At 48.7% G+C, this 19,752-nt stretch overlaps 3 protein-coding genes across 8 annotated transcripts; 1 reads left to right on the forward strand and 2 right to left on the reverse strand.

The window, feature by feature from the left end:
• Positions 1–580: 580 nt before the first annotated feature.
• LOC122393409 (arginine/serine-rich coiled-coil protein 2-like) lies at positions 581–8,570 on the reverse strand. 3 transcript variants are annotated; one of them, XM_043389367.1, is made up of 10 exons: positions 8,347–8,545; positions 6,374–6,432; positions 5,994–6,047; positions 5,577–5,640; positions 4,057–4,172; positions 3,029–3,733; positions 2,549–2,724; positions 2,030–2,184; positions 1,530–1,689; positions 581–1,158 (listed from the first exon to the last, which is right to left on the reverse strand). In XM_043389367.1, the coding sequence occupies exons 4-10, from the start codon at positions 5,613–5,615 to the stop codon at positions 998–1,000; spliced, it is 1,512 nt and encodes a 503-aa protein (XP_043245302.1). In that variant the 5' UTR covers positions 5,616–5,640; positions 5,994–6,047; positions 6,374–6,432; positions 8,347–8,545; the 3' UTR covers positions 581–997. The 3 variants fall into 3 exon arrangements, with proteins under 3 accessions (XP_043245302.1, XP_043245300.1, XP_043245299.1); XM_043389365.1 differs by lacking the exon at positions 5,577–5,640 and having other exon boundaries at positions 8,536–8,570; XM_043389364.1 differs by lacking the exon at positions 5,577–5,640 and having other exon boundaries at positions 8,347–8,541.
• A 1,130-nt stretch (positions 8,571–9,700) lies between these two features.
• Positions 9,701–15,999, forward strand: LOC122393410 (cell cycle control protein 50A-like). Of its 4 annotated transcripts, none has more exons than XM_043389369.1 (3): positions 9,701–9,882; positions 10,846–11,509; positions 14,198–15,999. In XM_043389369.1, the coding sequence occupies exons 2-3, from the start codon at positions 10,883–10,885 to the stop codon at positions 14,660–14,662; spliced, it is 1,092 nt and encodes a 363-aa protein (XP_043245304.1). In that variant the 5' UTR covers positions 9,701–9,882; positions 10,846–10,882; the 3' UTR covers positions 14,663–15,999. The 4 variants fall into 4 exon arrangements, with proteins under 4 accessions (XP_043245304.1, XP_043245305.1, XP_043245306.1 ...); XM_043389370.1 differs by having other exon boundaries at positions 10,851–11,509; XM_043389371.1 differs by having other exon boundaries at positions 9,701–9,861.
• A 1,242-nt stretch (positions 16,000–17,241) lies between these two features.
• Positions 17,242–19,391, reverse strand: LOC122393411 (fumarate hydratase, mitochondrial-like). The gene has a single exon (XM_043389373.1). It carries the CDS (start codon positions 18,980–18,982, stop codon positions 17,489–17,491), a length of 1,494 nt encoding a protein of 497 aa, XP_043245308.1. The 5' UTR covers positions 18,983–19,391; the 3' UTR covers positions 17,242–17,488.
• Positions 19,392–19,752: the final 361 nt, after the last annotated feature.

The following is a 19,752-nucleotide window of genomic DNA, read 5'->3' on the forward strand; positions in this document are numbered from 1 at the left end:
TGATCTGACATCTGACCTGACCTTAAAAGTGACTGGGGTAATTTGGTCATTATGTTTGACACTCTTTCAAACGCCGCCTACCGCGTGTTGCTACACGTACGTGGTCCAGGAGCCGAGTTAGAAGGGATATGGGTGTTCGTTCAAACATCCCCCAGGGGCGTGAAAATCCAGGAGCCCCAGCGCGGCTGGCACGGGTTAACATAAGACATTTTACACCATCTTACGGTAAGATAGTGTAACTGGCGTTGTTAAGTAACTTGGTCACTGGCGCGGTGGTGGGTCGGGGTCGCCGATGGTCGGCTAAACTTTTGCCCTCCCCAAACGGATCGGCTGGATCCGCCCCTGATGGACTCCACATGGACTTGTGCAGTGTGCACCCATGGGTCCCTTCTCGAAGCAACAAGTTATTGGCGTATGTCCAAAGACATCCCTAAACTGTTCTCATCTTGCCCTGTTTCTCGCGTCATCCGCCCTCCATCGGGCACATATCGAACGGAGTCGCATTCTCAGAGCCAGGGACTGGCAGCGGCGCTGGTTACCACCAATTCACACACTTCTCTCCCCCATCAGACGCCACAGAATGCGATCACAACTGTATTATTACTCAGCAGATGACACCTCCAAGCTGATATATCAATTACACGACAATGTAGGTGATGGGTGGCCTTGACACTACAACCGTAACAAACCGAGGACTGTCGCGTCCTGTCACCCACCCGGGCAGTACCTCCACTGCACGGAGGCCCCGTCCGCCCAGACACGACCTAAACCCCCACCCCACGGGGGCGACTGCAGGTCATTCAGGTCATCCCATGGCTCGTAGACTTAGAGCCGCGCGATACGGGGCCGGGCTCCTCGAAACACCAGCAACCACCCCAATAGTCGCGCAACACACCACACACAGGTTCATGACACTCAAATGAAGCGTTTCGCATAAGACACCGACCACACGAGAGTTCGTTCAGTGTCTGAGTCCCGGCACTGTCCGACCGGCCGACTAGGATTTGGGCTGCAGGTACTGCGTTGTGTAGCCGAGCCCGAAGCCCTTCTGCATGTGTGTGTTGACGCGACCCTGTTCGTACTGGTGCTCCATCTCTTCAAACATCTTCTTCTGCTTCTCAACCACCTCGGAGGCCTCTGTGTTCTTGGAAGCCACCTCTGTCGGACGAGAGGGAGGTCAGAGCTGATTGGCGGTATCAATGAGAGGGAGGGAGAGGTCAAAAGGGCGCAACAGGCAAAAGTTGAGCCACGTGGTGGCCCCGCTAGGTGAAACTGGGTGCATAACAGAAAAAAAACAAGACACCAAGGGATTAGAAAAAGGTAAGTCATCACGCTTTGGTGATCCGGCCAGGATGCTGTATGATATAGAACATGTACAGAATCAGGAAAAAACGTGCGCAGTTATAACAAGAGAAAAAGAAATACAATAAAATACCACCCCCCGTAAATTCTCCGAAAACCATAAGACAAAAAGTGAATAAACTAGCGGTAATGTCACACATTCTCCCTAATCCCTCCCTACGACCTACCTTCGGCGTTTTTGACGCCCATCAGCTTGAGGAACTTGGTGGCCATTTTGCCGTCCTTGTCCTGCTCGAAGGCGGCCGACTTCCACACGCCGGCCGTCGAGGGTCCGGCGGATCCCGACTCGGCGGCCGCCTGCGCCGCCTGCTGCTCCGCCTCCGCCTTCTGCCAGCCGAAACAGGCGGAAAGGCGTCACAAGGAGGGCAGGCGAGGGTTGGAAATGAAATCAGGCGTGGGGAAGTGTATATAAAGCACAATTTTCGATCACTCTGGCATGTCATGGGGGTACCAGTAGCTCCCAGGTTGCGTATGAGAGCTACAGGCCTCACGAAGAGGCCTCACTTCCTGAAATCCTTCAAAGTCAAAGTCATAGTGAAATGCCATACCATTTCTTTCTTCAAAGGACAAACGCTACGAATTAAATACCCAGATTATACCCAGAAACTAACCCACACACTAAGTTCATAACAAACATGATAGACCGACAATCGTTGGACCAACTTACCTTGTTTCCCCAGAGCAGTTTCTTCTTTCGCTCCTGGTCGGCGAATTTGGCGGCGTTGAGCGCAGTCGCGGTCATGAAGCGCGGTAGCGGCCCGCCCAGCTGTGGCGGCGTCTGGGGCACGCCGCTCATGATCTGCTGGTAAACCTGGAGGTTGCCTGCGCGCGGACACGGGGAAGGGGTCAGACAGGATCACATAGAGGCACAACAGCCGTTGGTGAGTCAAAAAGGCACCAGTTGATTGATATTGAGTGAAAGCAGGGCGGGGGTTTCCCGATTACCAGCTCAAAGTGATAACGGGAAGCCGCGGCGGAAATAAGACGTGGCAGTGATAGAGCCCGCAATATGAGTAAAAGAGATTCGCTGTCGGTTGTTAAAAGTACGCGGGCTCGCGATGAACATTTAATGATTTTAAGCAGCATTGAAATAGATGGCTGAGTGCGTTCAACGTCACATTTGTCACTAACAGCCAAACTATCACGGACACAGCATAACACCCAACAAACTGGGCCATGCACTCACCTTGTTTCTTGAGTTTCTCCAGGCGCTCGCGGACCTTCTCCTTGTCGGCGCCAGGCGGCAGCGGCGGCAGCACCGTGGGGTTGTAGTAGGGGAACGGGTTCAGCATGGACGGCCCCTTGGGACCGGGCAGGACCGGCACGCCGGGGGTCACCCTCGGGCGATCGCCGTCCTCAGAGCTGTCGGTCAGATAGGTGCCGGTCAGCGGATCGGAACATACCGTAAAAAAAGAAATTGAACACCATCCGACGGCTGGGCTTATTTTGGCCCGACGCCCCAGCTCGTGACTTGTCAGTGGCGCTTTACCTGCACGCTGCGTTCTGCAAAGCATGTACTTTTTATGCAATGAATAGATTAATGTAACGTATCAAGGGCAAATGGGGATGAGAACGTAATTGAAATAAGAGAACACTGTTGCATCTGCAACAAGATCAAGCAAATTAAGGGGCCTTATACAATATACGCTTTAGATCTCACACATACCTGGACCTCCGTTTGCGGTCGGGTGTGCGTGAGCGGGTGCGCGACCTCTTCTTGGAGCGCCGGTCGCGCTCCTGGCTGCGGCTGCGGCTGTGTCGGTCCCGGCGGTCGCGGTCTCGGCTGGACCGGCGGTCCCGTCGGCCGCGGTCGCGTCGGTCCCGGTTTCCGCCCCTCCGGCCGCGGCCGCGGTCGTCGCGGCGGTCCCGGCGGTCGGCGCCCCGCCGGTCTGACCGCCGGTCCAGGTCCCGTTTGTCGCGAGGACCGTCCTTCCTGCTCCTGTCCGAGTCGCGACGATCGCCGCCGCTGCGCGATTTGTCGGCGTCTCGCCGATCTCTGTCGCCATCGCGGCTATCTCTGTGCTCGTCTCGCCGATCTCTGTCGCCATCGCGCCGACTCTTGTCGCCGTCCCGGTGTCTCTCCCTGTCCGAGTCCCGTCTGTCCCGCTCGCTGTCGGAGCTGGCGCGCCGGCCGGCCCTGTCTCGCTCACTCTGTTCCTTCCTCTCCCTCTCGCTACTCCTGCGCTCCCTGTCCGACTCCCCTCTGCCCTTCTCACTGTCCTGGCGCCGGTCGCGGTCCTCGGAGCCTCTCCGGCCGTCCTTGTGAGCGCGCTCCGAGCTCGAGGCGGAGCCCGGCAGCGAGTCCTTTCGACTGGCCTCCGCCGACGGGACGGCGCCCGGTGAGCGGCCGCCGCTGGTCGTCTGAGATCTCCTGAAACAGAGCGTTGGCTACCGTAAGGAAAGCCGTGTCAGTATCAAGAACACGCGCAAAAACACAGTACGGCGTACGGCAACGATCCATTCGAGAACCGTAAAAAGGATAATATTTGAACGTAAATTAAGAAGACTATCTAGCTCTTTACTTTGAGGTTGGAAAAAGTCTGTTATTAATACGAGATAAGTTCGATCTAATTTGCTTTGATTTTCATTACAATGAGTTAGAGCTTAGACATATTTACCAACCCAGTTTATTTGTACACATCACACACCCCTGACGACCCCGTCGTAGTTAAGCGGTTGGGATACAACCAGTACCTATCATCTCCTGCAATGGGAGCAGCTGATGAGGCAGTGGTGGTGGTAGCGGCGGGCGGCTGCTGGCGCGCACTCCGTGAAGGGGCGTTCCGCGGCGGCTGCTCAGCGTCCGAGTCCTGTCAACACAAAAGGCGCGCAGCGTCGTCTCACGAGCCACTTTAACAGAGCGGACCGGTCCGACGCAAAGGAGGACAATGATACATGAGGGTGTGCACTGTGCAATCAGCTACACATGTCGGCGACGGCACTGACCGTTCATAGACGTGGGGAGAAAAGCACACGACTTTGATGCATTGGACGACGTCCAAATGGATTCCCGGCTTTTCCGCAACTACGCTAGGATGCGCCCGACGCTCGGATCTGACCCGAGATACCTTCCTGCTAGCTCGAGTCGTTTCCCAGTTCTTTGTTGAATCATTTCCTCCGATAGTTTGCATAAGTAAAATCAGCCACACGCGTGTTCGACGCGCTGTGCCTTATCCACAACAGCAAAAATAAGATAAAAACGAGTCCATATGTTCTAACACATCGTTGATCTCATATGACCACTAGCATCCCTCCACAATGATCCCACACAGCCCCTCTCAGGATTACTAAGCCCAGCGGGGCGCTGGTGGTTGGCGGGCGGCGTGGCGGTCCCCGCGCGCGGCGCGCGAGTCGGACGACACGCCGAACTCGTACATGTGGGCTGGAGTAGCCTGTAAGAAATGCAGCGCAGCCGTATCACACAGGGCTCCTCTGAACGTTATAGAGACGTGTGAACGCGATAGAGTGATCCGTATCCAAATAAGTGACAGGAATGGAGGCAATGGTGGGGTAAGTTCTATGCAACTCCACTCGATGTTTACTTCAAGTATTGCAGAAATATAATCATAAGATTCTAGCAGAGATGTGATGCGAAGAATAGACGCCAAAATGAAGCAACTCAAATGTGACAAAAGAAAACTAAACAAGCACAAATAAAAATACAAAACCGTAGGACTGGCTATTCAGACCAGTAACAATAGGAACGTTACGGAATGTTTTGCATATTTACCGCAAAAAGTCATCCTGTACCTAAAAAGATAAGAGATTGTAACGGTATTCGCACAGGTAAAGCTTAAAATCCTCGGAAGATGACGATGCTGATAGATTGTAAGGCCTCCGGGCAGCAAGGTCATCGTTTCTAGGTTAACAGATGAAGACTTATTGACGATACTACTAAACCTGAGGAGTGTAACAAAGTCCTACCAGCATAGGGGAGTGACTAGCGGATTACAACACAAATGGACACGGACGTAAACGAACAAGGCTTGACTGAATACACTGCCACATCGATTTGCATTGTTGAATTATCACAGACTGATGGCGACTCGGGATAGAGCCCTGATTTCCACGGATTTACTATGACCACTAGTACATAATGTGACTGACATGTGGGGGACATGAATTGGTTTGCATTCATACCGACACACGGCGAAGTTCATGTGTACAATACACGAGCGTTTGTGTTTATACGTACGTCCCGGAGCACTACTCACCCATTCGGAGACTGGTTGCCACCTGACGACTACGCTCATCTTAGCCCGGGCTTTCCATAGACGACTTTACATATAGTAATTTAACAGAATATGTTAATATCACGAACATAGTTCCATGAAAGCACACAGTGTTCAGCTTCCCCAAAACAGGATATCGATGTATATTTTGATGAATTGGAAATCACAGCCCATGAGAAATAGCACTGGCACAAAATGTTAAAACAAACATGGGCCGAACTTTTTACATCCCCTTGTAAGCAGTCATGATAAACATGTTGGGATATCTGATTCGAACGACTCCATGGCATGAAAATTACAGGAGTGGACTTGATCAAGTGCACATATTGTGTGACGAATTATATGGCATTACAGTGTGTAACAAACGTCATCATCTCAATAGAATACCCCAATTCTCACCTCACTTATGTCCATTTCCACCGCCTCGTAATTTGCAGTGTTGTCCCCCGACATCTGAAGCAGAACATGAAACAATCGTCAGATAGTTTTGCGTTGATTTCACTTAGAGCGAAAGTGAAGTGATAATTCGAATTATATCAAGTACCAATGTAGGTACGTTTTTAGTTTACACCACGGACCAGAAACACTTCTCTTTTTGAGAAATTAAGACCACAGTATTTTCCAATATGCTTGATAGTTACTTTTATCCCAATATCCAATATCCAATATCCAATAGTTACTTTTCTTAACATGGCTCTAACTGAGAATGAATGCACAATTTACCATCAAGACAATCACAGTGCAGTCTACGACTCTATTATGTGAACAGTTCAGCATACCTTTGAATCACCGTCACTGACATAGCCTGCCAAGGCATCCATCCTACAGCTGGCGGCCCCTGGAACACAAACATACATAAAGGTTCATCGGTCGGTGACGATTAAGGTTGCCAACGCGATCCAGCTACTGTTCAGCAGCCCAGACAGATCAGTTTAGGACCATATTTGGATGTTATTCGGCCGTTGCGGTTATTAGCGAGCGAAGTCTTACGTAGAATGACAGAAATTTCTGAGTATTAGCGACCAGCCGGCAGTGGGGACGCTTGGGATCTAAGCTTGGTATGAAAACTTATTGCAAAAAAATGTTTTATGATAAGAACGTCAAATTTTAAGGTTCTCGCTCTCTGGAGGCTAAACCATTGACCCTTGGCCAAATCTGACCTAAATACTCAGAAAGAGCTTTAAAAGAGCTATGGAAAGCGCTTTTTTCGAGGCACTACAACTCTATTTCTTTACGCGTTATCCTCCGTTTAATTGAAGACGTCAAAATCTGGGATTTTTCATGAAATTTTAACCTACTTTTGGTGACCTCCAGTAACCTTAGCAATAACCTGGTCCATAGAGAAAATGACCTCAATATTTGACAGATCTTATAGCAAGCCCAACTATTGCTTTTTCCTACATCCTTCTAGCTTTCTTAGTTTCCAAGATAACCGAACCGAGTGTGGCCTAATACAGAGTTGACCCACACCATGGTTAAGTTGGTTGAGACTTGGCCACCAGAGCACAGGTTAAAGTGACCATTAGTAGACCATTAGTGACCACCTTCACATTAGTTTTGAGTTGAGATAGCCAAATTGGTGGCCATGGCCTGCGCCCTGCAAATACCGGTTTGGGCACTCACAATATCGAAAAATGCTTTAATTCGGAAACATGGAACTTGCAGTTTTCGGATTCTAAGGGGCTAATGCATCGGAATGCCCCCTTAGAATTTGTGACGTCAGCGGAGATCTAGAGATTTCTAAATCATAGACTAAAACCATCATCAGCACATGTGGTAATTGGTATGCACTGCTTTGTGCGCAACATCTGCTCTGCCGCACTCCAAAGCTGCCAAACTATTGCTTCCAAATAAGTTACTAGGAACTGAGCGGAGATCCCAATAGTAAACAAAAGAAAAAGCCTAATATCTTGAAAACTAGGTACCTAGTGAATATTTCTTTGTTGAAATTTGGTAGACATTCAATATTGATCTTTCCAAACCAAACCAAACCAAAGGACATCACTTTTAGGCCAATTCATTAATTTTTTTGAGGGTGGGAGGGTCCCTTTAACTAACGACGATTGGCCATGTTTAACAAGGTCTTTCATACCTATCTCCACGCCGAGGGTTGAGACCTCACTTGGGCAGCCTCTCCTCCACTGAGTAGACTCAGGGAGGTTCACAAGTTGGAGCACGCGATGACTGCGGCACGGCAGGGACGTCTCGTGATGACTGCGGCAGGGACGTCTCGTCCTGAAACCTAGCTCTGCCGCAGGGCGAATCTGCTGCTAGATTGACCTGCGTGCCAACTAAATTCGATAATCGTCCTTAGCCAAAAATTCTGCAGCTGCCCTGCGCTGAAAATTCAGCCGCCGCCATGTGCTGAAATTGAATTCAGAGCATATAAAGTTACGCCGGACATGCACGGAAATCTTCAGCGCAATCCCACCATGTCGTAGGTACATATTCGGCATAACATGTATTTTTCCAGTCTGGCTCAGAAGTGGGCACTGCCCAGTCAGCACAACAGTTCAACCGCCTCTGCATCACAAAGGTTATGCCCATAACAAACAATAGGTTCACTTACCTGGTAATAGGTAATAGGTAATAGGTAATCCATGCAGAATAAAACTCAAATGTAACAATTTAATGGGTAAGCTGAAGAGGCGGATTCCATGGCTGCAGATGAAGAAAGGTGGCAAAGTTTAGCAATTAGTTCTTAACAGCAAAGCGTTGAAGACTTGAAATTTCATTCTTTACTTTGACTTACCCGGAGCAGTAGCCCGATCCCGATAAATGTCGATGTTGGTCAGACAGCGACAAAGATTGAAATGGAAGCCAGAGCAATTTTTACATAAAACGCGATATTAGCCAACAGTGTGAGGAGCTGGTAATCAAGTGCGTAGATCTTAAACTATTATAATTTATAATCGAAGGGGTTGCCAAGCTGTCAACCAACCAGAAAAAAACGCATCCAAACAGCCGACCCCCACCGGACACGATTTGGTAGCCGAGGTCTGTGACGTCAGCCGGGCGTGAAGTTTTCCCTTCACCATAGGCTTCACACACAAACTGGCCGAAGTTCATGCCAGGATAGCCCGGCTTGAAAGTGCAAAAATGATTACATTTTGCCCTCAATAGATTCATTGCTTCATTTTATAACTAAAAACGTCCGTTATTAGGCCTCAATGAAGGTAAAAAGTACTCAAAATCGAAGTTCAAGAAGATGCTGTCCGAGCACAATCTGGTAACATCACGTGACCTCTTTTAAGCAGAATGTATATAATTCAAGGATGTTATTACACGATTGCTGCCTAAAACATCATAAATAATACGCTTGTAACATTTATTGCTTCTGTTTAAGTCATAACATTGCAAAACGCAAAGTTTATCATGGCAGTCACGTGACCAAAGGTATAGCAGGGGTTGAGACAAGCACTCAAAGGATTTCAAGTTTTTTAATTAAATTATATAAGTTTCATGATGAAATTGAAAGAATGTATTTTTTACTAATGAAATACAAATTTTCGTATGTAAAATATTTGCCTTATGGGCGAAATTCTCCATATAAGAAATGTCAGTGACGTCACCAGGGCTTTACTCAAAACATCCGACCAACATCCGACCTACCTGTTTCTTATAGGTATCTTGCAAACAGCTCAACTTCGATCCAAGATGGCCGCCGTTGTGCGCCATTGCGCAGTGTTGCCTATCGATGCGCGTTTTCTTGCTTGTCCAATGTTGAAAAAATGACGCATATATTAATAAGTTTGACTTTTTTGAGTAATTCAGTGTTTTAAGTTTAAATCTTATAATATTTTATGCGATTTGAATATACTATTACATTTTTATAGGGCAAAATATCAGCAACACATTGGAAAATAAACACAAAACGAATACATTTTTAAACGTCATCAAACTCAAAGGGAAATATTTATGAAACATTTCATTTTAAGAAAGAAGTTACGTCATAAGCTCAAATAGATGAGACGGAAGCTTGTTTAAATAATTCAACTTTTTCAACTACTTTCAGGCTTTCTAGCACTCTGTCTACATTACTTACGATTTCTTAACACATGAATCGCCAAGTTTTTAAATTTAGCAGAAATCAATAACGTCGGTCAAAAACAACACACAGAATCTTATGACGTCAATTAAAACGATCGAAGAAAACAACCGAATTTGATTTCATCTTGTATTTTTAGCAATCTTGATCTTCGATGAGTAACAATCGGTAACAACGGTAACAACGGACAAGGCCACAGCGCCTTGCCACAACGGAGAGGTTTCAACACGGTATATCACGGTATATTTCTCTCTGAAAAAGAGAAATAGTTTCCAGGGTCTCTCTACCAGGGACTTTATGGCAAGTGGTGGCCTTGCATAGGTACACTGGTATATAGGGCCTTGGGTACGCTGCGTTTTGTTATATGCGACCGTCGATTGTGAATAGTTGTGGGTTTCCTTCTTGTTCTTGCTTTTGGTCTGGATTTGCATTAACTGGTTAGGTACTGACCTGGGCCTGGTTGGGGTGTAGCTTGACAGCTTTTCTGCCTTCTTGATCAATGATCTGATGCAGTGTAATTTACTTGCTTACTAACTTAAGAGGGCTGTTCACAGGCCCTGTGTGAGGTCGGACCGCACACAGCCTCCAAGCTCCGCCCACTGCGTCCCTACGTCAGCCTTCCGTCACCGCACACAGCGACCACTGTGGCCGGCCACAGGAAACCGTCTACCGCATGCAGCCGTGACGTCAGAACCGCCTACCCATCCCCTACCCCCACGCCTGCTGGACCCACCGCACACACCGCACGCAGCAGTGTGCGGTGCCCGTGAACAGCCCTAAGATTCAATGTAAATTTTGAGAGGCTAGTGGCCTATCCCCTAGTGTCCACTCCAGTCGAGTTTGTGAGTGATAGTGTTACTGATTGTGTGTAATTGTGAGTGTGAAACTTCATGCAGTGCACTGTCTTTTTGTTGTGTCCCCTGGTTGAACTGCCTATCATTATTATTGCAATGTTTTGTCAATATTTTTACCAGCATGCTGCCAGCTAGCTGGCATTTTTTGGCTTCTCGAATTTATTCAAATGGGCGACAGCTGACAGTTCACCGATAACAGGCCAAGGAATGCCAGCAATGAACTTCGATAGATGAAGTAAAAAAGTGGAAGTGAAGTGTAACACTGGCAGCATGGTGATAAAAACAAACATCATACAGTGTGCTGGTTTCTATGTCTGATCATCATGCCTGTTTTTTTTTTTACCACCAGAGTAGTCCAGAGGTTTTAGCACTCAACCTCTGCTATAATGTCGAGTCCAGTCAGCTCTGAACAGACCAAGACCAAGAGGCCATCAAGCAGCAAGTTTCGCCAGCAGCAACTGCCGGCCTGGCAACCGATCCTCACTGCAGGCACGGTTCTGCCCACATTCTTTGTCATTGGCGTTGCCTTTATCCCAGTAGGCATTGCACTGCTGACCTTCTCTGGCAATGTTCAGGAGGTGGTGAAGGAGTACACCCAGTGCAACAGCATAGATCCGGCACATAACAATGCCACCTGCGACGAGGTGCTGAGCAGCCCGAATCACACAGCTGCTTCACCCTGCACGTGCCACATCAATTTCAACGTCACAGAGAGTCTCAATGGCCGTGTGTACATGTACTATGGTCTGACCAACTTTTATCAGAATCACCGGCGTTACGTCAAGTCTCGCGATGTCAACCAGCTCATGGGCCAGACGGACTCGGCACTCTCCGACTGCAGTCCGTTCGCGACCGCCGATAAGAAACCCATCGCACCGTGCGGAGCCATCGCCAACAGCCTCTTCAATGACACCTTCGAGCTGAAGATGCTGTCTTCTGCGGGCGCGGAGCTCGCCGTGCCTCTGGTGCGCACGGGAATCGCCTGGCCGTCGGATAAAAAGTACAAGTTTGAGGTGAGATTCCTGGGGCCAGAATGCTGGATGGGAGACAATGTTGATTTGGAAAGGTTTTGATTTTGGTTTTTGACAGAGGCGTTTTACCTTACTCTTCATATTTTTGGCAATTTATTTCTCATCTATTTTCCCGGAATATAATTATTTTCCGTGTGCTCTAACGATCATTTGAAGATATATTATGTATTTTGTTCAACATGAAATGGGCCTTTAGCTAGGCTATCAGTCCCAGCAGCGCATGCTCCTCTCAAATACTATACGTGTAGTCACTTTGATAATGTCGTTATCCGACGTGTGCATTTGCCGTCTCCCACGCTGTTTGACGACCTCTTGCTCTAAAGTTGCTTAGGTGCAATTATGCCAATACTATAGATCAGTTAGGTATCCATGCATTCTGCTCAATGCTTATGCTTTATGAGTTGTGCTTCCCACTTCTGGTTTCTAGAAGGGTGAGCTTACTTTCTTACGATTTTGTTAGAAATGATTGTGTTTTATGGTTAGTTAATATCTTGGCTGATGGCTCTCAGCCTTCCGTGCAAAAGTGCTCCTTATCGGCTAATATCCAAACTTGTGTCGGAAATGCCGTTGATGCGTGGCTCGGATATCTGTAAGAATCTTGGTTCGGAGTTAATGAGCTTGGTACCACAGTCGACTGAAATGCTAGCTGCCGTGATCATCCAGAGTATGCGAAAGGAAATGGGCTGGTATGGTAGTGCTTCGGCCGGTATCGGTGACCGCTATTTAGGTTTTACCTTAGCCCCAACCCTTGTACGGGCCTGGGGTAAGTCTTAGCTCATTCGGGACTCGTGACTGGAGGGGCTGGGACTGGTCCTGTGAACTATTACGCATGGGTAGGTCTTACCTTGCAAGTATAGTTACTTTATTTAAACAAAAAAAAAAAAAACGGACAACTGAGAGGCTCAGGCACAGCCACCGTCGTCTGCTACCCTTAAAACCCTCATCAGAATCAGGAGCGTGGCCATAGCTTCGGCAAAATTTGTCTTTTTAGGGCCAACGAACGTAATACCTATTATTCAGCAAGTGGACGTCGAGCATGACTTTGAGCCGTGCAATGTTGGCTCCGATTCCGTAGTCAGAGTCGGTCAGATTTTGGCGACTCAAACTCAGGCGCAGACTACGGGTAGAACTGTCGGCTGCAACCGACTCCGACTCTGCGGCCTGCTTTACCAATCGCTGAACGAATAATTTTCCGCTAGCCCGTCGAATGAAGATTGTCTCACGATCGGTCCAGTTTGTGAATATTGCATATGAATTAAGGCGGTATCAAGGGGTCATGCATTGTAAGTAGTTTCGAACCGAAGCGGAGAATGTTCCGTGGACGCGAGGAGGGCCATGCCGGACGCTGCCGTGAGACACGTGACAGGTCTTGGTGTGAGGCTCATTGAAATTCAGTGCTTCTATCCTTCACACCAGCGCGGCGGAGAGAGGCGGTTTGTACCGCGTTCCGCCCTAACTCAATTTGCGCCTGTAAATACGCAGCGTTGTGTGGAGTAAAGGTAATATAAACAGTACGTTCTTCTCGGCTTCCCGGCAGGTGCTAATTGGCTGTTCCCTCTTAGCACTGATGGACAGACGTTATACGCCAGTCGGTGTCGCACATATACCTATGTGCCAACGAGCGTCCCGCGTATCCACGCTTTCACACCCGGTTTTATGAGGATTTGTGATGGAAAACGTTTATATGTGTTATGGTGTAAATCAGAATGGTACGCAGTTGTTCGAGTCGGATAGGACACGCAGCTGTGCAGTGCGAACTTTTATGGAATGAACACGGCTTAAGACGAAATGCTGATCCCCCCTCCCCGGGTCTCCCCCTCCCTGTGTCCACGGGTCCCGAACGGGCGCCGTCCGTGGCCACACACGGGTCCCGAGCGGGCACCGCCGAGCGGAGAGCCAGCTGTTATCGATCGTCGGGCGGGGCGCGACCGGCCGTGACGGCAATATGGGCCGATCGCTGACGTGCTGTCTGTAAATGATCCAATCTGAAATTGCGGGGATGATTCTCTTGTGAGCTAGTTATTAGTAGATTGAGTTATGTTCCAACATTTGCGAAATTTTTATTTCTTGATTTCTGCCCTTCTTGGTACATCCTAGGAATCGATTTTCACGCTGTTAGGAGAAAAAAATCGTTGTTTTCGTCTTGTGTGGGTCGCTGGACCGTGATGCTCTGTAACGCTCTGAATGGGGGACTATATTGGGTCGAACTGCCGGGATGGCCGTGTCTATGCGACGATGTCAACAGATCGATCACTCGAGGCGCAGCCTACATACCGCGCTAAAGCAGAGGCTAATAGCACGACGATTGGGCTGAAGGTCATGGTGGTTTTCCGGCAACTGTCGGTTCTAGATTGATGATAAATTTCCTGATTTATTTTCGAGCCCGTTAATGTGCCACAAATACGCAACTTGAACTTCAAATAAGGGTTCTTGCCTGCCATTTACTTGTATTAATGTTGGGATGTTCAACATGTTTATGCTTTTTTATTCATATGAAATGGGGTAGGTAATATGAATGGCTTCAGTCCCTCAGATAATTTACGAATTTTGAATACCTTTGACCGTTTATTGTGCATCTCCCCGACGCTGCCTGAATGTGCTGTATCACGTGCCACAACCCCCTCTCCTCCCCCTCTGGACCCATCGCTGACCGTGCCCGGCCGCCGGCAGAACCCTCCGGGCCCGCTGACCGCCGACGGCGCCTTCAAGAACACCGCGAAGCCGGTCAACTGGAAGCGCGCCGTGTACGAGCTGGACCCGGCGCACCCGGACAACAACGGTTACGAGAACGAGGACCTGATCGTGTGGATGCGCACTGCCGCGCTGCCCACCTTCCGCAAACTGTGGGCGCGCGTCAACGAGTCGGCCGAGACGTTCAAACACAGCCTGCCGGCCGGCGAGTACCGCATCGTCGTCAGCTACGCCTACCCGGTGACGTCGTTCGGCGGCACCAAGCGCATCATCCTGTCCACCACGTCGCTGCTGGGCGGCAAGAACCCGTTCCTGGGCGTGGCGTACATCGTGGTCGGCTGCATCTGCCTGGTGCTTGGCGTGGCGTTCCTGATCATCCACGTCAAGTACGGCAAGCGGGGAACGGATACCATCACCAACCGCACCGACTGGTCCGGTCACTAAGGGCCCGTCCCCGACCGGCTGCACCCGCTGCAGGTGGGCCGTGACGACAGCGGCAGGGGCCAGTGACGTCACAGGTGGGCGGGGCTCACCGGTCCTGGCGGGGCTCCCCGGTTCTGATAGCGGCTTAGGAAAGGGTGACCGATAAGGAGCAGTTCCGGAGGAAATGGTGGGTCTGTAATCCAAGGAAGGGGGCACACTCAATGGTTATTGTAAGTAACGGCACGTCTGGTCTGATGTGCTTGATCAGAGGCGCTGAAAAAATAGGTAATGCTTCAGCGGTTGCCATTATTTGAAAGAACTTTACTGCGTATGCACCGCCAATTCTGGTTCTAATTTGTCGTCGGTCCCTTTTACGTTACTATAGTTCGTTTTTCTTAAGTTTGCCCCTCACTGTAAACGTCTTTTTGAACACAGCACGAGAATTGCTAGCTGAATTACTGAGAAAACTGGTTGGTGCACATTGTATTGGATATATGAATAATATTTTCAAAATAAGTTTTGAACACAGACGATGTAACGTTAATGTTAAACGCTGTGCAATTTATTAATTAGTTCAGACATAATTCCTGAGAAGTCGTCTATCACTGTGGAGCCGTAGGTATGGGTAAATACGAGCTATGAGTCTGTGAAATAGTAAACAAATTTGATAAAATTGATCGTCTGTGAAATCTGGTGAAATCAATGTGCGCCAACCAGTTTTCTCAGTAATTCAGCTAGCAATTCTCGTGCTGTGTTCAAAAAGACGTTTACAGTGAGGGGCAAACTTAAGAAAAACGAACTATACGACGTTATCAAAACCTAACTGAAACCGAGAAGTGCGCATGTATGCACGAGCCACTTATTTCATACTATCGGTACGTGGGATATCACGTCACCGCTAAGAACTCGGCAGTTGCCAATATTGCTGTCAGTGCCATCGCACGGAAAACCCTAGCCTCGGGCGGATTTTGCCTGAACATGTCCCCTGAATCGCTGTCGCCCTCTATTGCGATGTGGCTGCACTATCAGAACGCCGCAGTCTCACGCCACCTCGTAATACCGAAGTCCCTGACGAAGGCAGAAGGTGTGATCAATGTTATGATAGGTTACACGGTTTATCCGAGCTATATACAATTGCTAGGAGTGTCGTCCCGTTCATGAATGTTCCGGTGTTGATTGAAGCGTTCACGCACACTGCTAGAACTGCTTGTGATTCGTACTAAGCGAGACACTGGGTTGTGAAGAGGCTTACAGCTGGGTTTACCTGGATGGAATTTAGTGAATTTTCCTATTTTATCAGCTTTTTCTAGAAAGCAATTAAAAGAGTCCAGTTTATATCGGTAGAACTCAGCCAAAAACCAGATTAAATCGGGTAGTAACCAAAGTAGTACTTCATTGGTATGATTTGGAGGAAAGTTCTGTTGTATAGTCAAATCCCTCCGGGGCAAAATTATCGCTCCATATTGTCATATTCATTGCGCAACACATCGGCTATTCGTTCTGGTCCTCCATGTTCCCTCAGTTAGGTAAAGCAGTTGTCAAGTTCAGTCTTCACGTCCTGCACATGTGTGCGCTGGGTATGTGATTATTGTGACGCTGGTGGAGCTCTTGGCGTGCCTTGGTGTGCTGTTTGTATATCGACGTTGAACTGAATGTCCCTCTTACCACCTCTTACTACATTTAAGTACTTGTGATGATTTATATTTACTTTGTCGCTGCCATCAACGATCATTTCACTGATAATGTAGCTAATCCTGTATTCATGTGCGCTATATATTCTTGCGATAAATGTGCCAGTTTTTGAGACCTTGCCAGATATTTTTCCCTAGATGTTATATTTATCAGACGAGCGGTCTTTAGGAGCAATGCTATGTTAATCCGAACCACGTAATTATATGTCGGAAAACACTGACAGCCTACACTCACTAATTTAGAAAAATAGACCGGGTTGTAGGTAACGAAATTTATTCCTCTTTACGTGAGCCAAAGTCGATGTTTACGTCTATCAAATTTCAACACCTGTCACGTGTCATAAGGTTGAATCAGTGTTACTACGCGTTACTTGCGTGTCTTATGGCGTCGTCCTTCGCACGTACTTAAGACTACTGAATCATGCACGATGTTAGTGAGCCTAACGAGGCTTCCGCGCTATAATTAAGTTTCAAGTTTCAATATCTGACGTGTAATATAACGAAGTAGTTTGCTTGTAGTAACTTCTGTAATCCGTGCCCAAGAGACCGCAATTCACCGCATATATGACTGTTACATGTTTAGCAACGGTAGGTAGTTCATGTTGTCGCCTTCAATGAGCAGAAATGTACCCGTTCTTTGCGAGTTATATGTAGGATTGAGGTATTGGCAGTAGTGGTACAGTAAATTCGTACATCCTTGGTTAGCCAATGCTAGGTATCCGTAGGTGTATCGGTAGATCGCGAGTCAACGACGCCTCGTCCGAGGCTGACGTGATTGCTGCAACTAGCTGATCATTGCTTTACCGCTTTGGATGAATTGCTTCTGTTAGGGTGATATATGTGATTGCGTTCGTCCGCTAGATGTATAATTTAACTGTGATCAGTCAGCACGTGAGTCGCGACAAACCATTTTTGCACCAATAAACTTTATTTCCGTGAGAAGCCTGTGTCACTACGGCGATAAACATTCAAAAACACCGCTTTGCGACCAGTCGTCTCACATTCGCTCACACTTGTACCAATCCATAACACTCTCCGCTCGAACTTTCTCCCAGTAATCATGACCGCCACCGACGTGACCTTTCTGCCCGCAGTTCAGGGAAGGGGTGAGCCGCGCCGGGGGGCGGCGTGCGATCGCCGGACTCGCGTGCGCCGCCTACTTGGGTCCCAGCATATCCTCGGGCCGCACCCACTCGTCGAACTGCGCCTCGGTCAGGTAGCCGAGCCTGATGGCGGTGGCGCGCAGCGTGGAGCCCTCCTTGTGCGCCGTCTTGGCGATGTGCGCCGCCTTGTCGTAGCCGATGTGCGGGTTGAGCGCCGTCACCAGCATCAGGCTCTCGTGCAGGAGCTGGTCGACGCGCGACCGGTTCACCTCGATGCCGACCACGCACTTGTCGGTGAACGCCTGGCACGAGTCTCCGAGCAGCCGGATCGAGCGCAGCACGTTGGCCACCATCATCGGCTTGAAGACGTTCAGCTCGAAGTGGCCGTTGCTGCCGCCGACGCTGACTGCCACGTGGTTACCCATCACCTGCGCCGCCACCATGGTGATGGCCTCGCACTGGGTCGGGTTCACCTTGCCCGGCATGATGGAGCTGCCCGGCTCGTTCTCGGGCAGCGAGAGCTCGCCGAGGCCGCACCGCGGGCCAGACGCCAGGAAGCGCAGGTCGTTGGCGATCTTCATGATGCTGCAGGCGATGACGTTCAGCGCGCCCGAGACCTCCACCAGAGCGTCATGGGCAGCCAGAGCCTCAAACTTGTTGGGAGCAGTGACAAATGGGAGGCCAGTGAGGCTTGACACCTTGTCAGCAATCTTCTCAGCAAAGCCCTTCCTTGTGTTGAGGCCGGTGCCCACAGCAGTGCCGCCAGCAGCCAGCATGTACACCCTGGGCAGGGTGGCCTTGATGCGCTCAATGCCGAAGGCCAGTTGAGTGACATAGCCACTGAACTCCTGGCCCAGGGTGAGGGGAGTAGCATCCTGTGTGTGGGTTCTGCCAATCTTCACAATGTCTGCATATTCTTTGGCTTTGGCATCCAGTGCATCATGCAGCTTCTGCATGCTGGGCAGCAGGGTGTTGTGAATCTCCACAGCCACAGCAATGTGCATAGCCGTAGGATACGTGTCATTGGAGCTCTGGCTCTTGTTCACATGGTCATTTGGATGGACAGGCTTTTTGCTACCAAGCTCACCACCAAGCATCTCAATTGCTCTGTTGGCAATAACTTCATTTGTGTTCATGTTGGACTGGGTTCCAGAGCCTGTCTGCCAGATGACGAGTGGGAAATGATCCTCGTAGAGTTTGCCACTGATAACTTCATCCGCAGCCTTGGAGATAGCATCAGCAACTTTGGGGTCCAACCCAAACTCCTTGTTCACCTCAGCAGCAGCCTTTTTCAGAACACCAAATGCCTTGATGACAGGTTCTGGCATTCTTTCATTGGTTCCTCCAATGGGAAAGTTAAGCATGGATCTCTTTGTTTGAGCACCATAATATTTTTCAGCAGGCACTTCAAGCTCACCAAAGGTATCAGACTCCTTCCTCACTCCCTTGGAAGCCATGATGCTGGACGTGCTGAATGCCTGACCGGTTTTCCAGCTCCAGGCGGACACTGCCCGCCCAGATCCCCTCAGGCTACCTGATAACGCCATCTGTAATGCTTTACGGAGCACGGGCACACCAATCACGGCGCCTGGATACGGCCTCTCACTGGCTGGCTTAGTCACGGTTGGTTGCTGGGCCAAATCGGTGTCAAGTGTTCGTAATGGCAGGCGGTATGCAGCTTCAGTACCGACCTTTCAGTTCCAGCCGACAGGGGCACAGCAGGAGGTCGTTTATAGACAGGCGAAATGAAAACTTGGCGATATGCCAAGAGAAAAAAGTAGATGACAAGAGTCTTGTCTTAAACGATCAGCACAGAAAATCCTTGAATTATTTGGAAAATTAACGGCAAACTTCTTTCTACCTTAGCGCAAATATTGTGTAATAATTTAAAAGAACCTTTAAAAAATACAATGAAAAATACGCTCAGTATAATGTAAGTGTGCGCCGATTTTGTAACTACCTAGCATCTTTTGTCGGCATGAAAAGCTGGCAGCTCTTGGCATAGAAATAACTTCATCACGTACAAAATGGTATTTTCATTTTGTTCACTTTTCAACAATGTCAATCAAAATTTCGTTTCTACTGTAAAAATAGGTTTAATGAATTACCTAATTTCACTTATCCGCATGATTTAACCAGATAATCGTCAAAAATCATTTTCATCCCAAAACGAGGGCAAAGGATTTTATCCTTCCACTCGATTTGGTAGCCTATTTAAAGTGAAATACATTTCTTGCGTGTCCAAGACGAAATATCGGCGGAAAAAATGTTTCGTTGAGCGTTTTCGGTTGACGATCATCGATAACGATTATGGCTT

The sequence above is a fragment of the Amphibalanus amphitrite genome, unplaced genomic scaffold, assembly GCF_019059575.1.
Source record: "Amphibalanus amphitrite isolate SeventyFive unplaced genomic scaffold, NRLGWU_Aamphi_draft 000534F_arrow, whole genome shotgun sequence".
Lineage (NCBI taxonomy): Eukaryota > Metazoa > Arthropoda > Thecostraca > Balanomorpha > Balanidae > Amphibalanus > Amphibalanus amphitrite.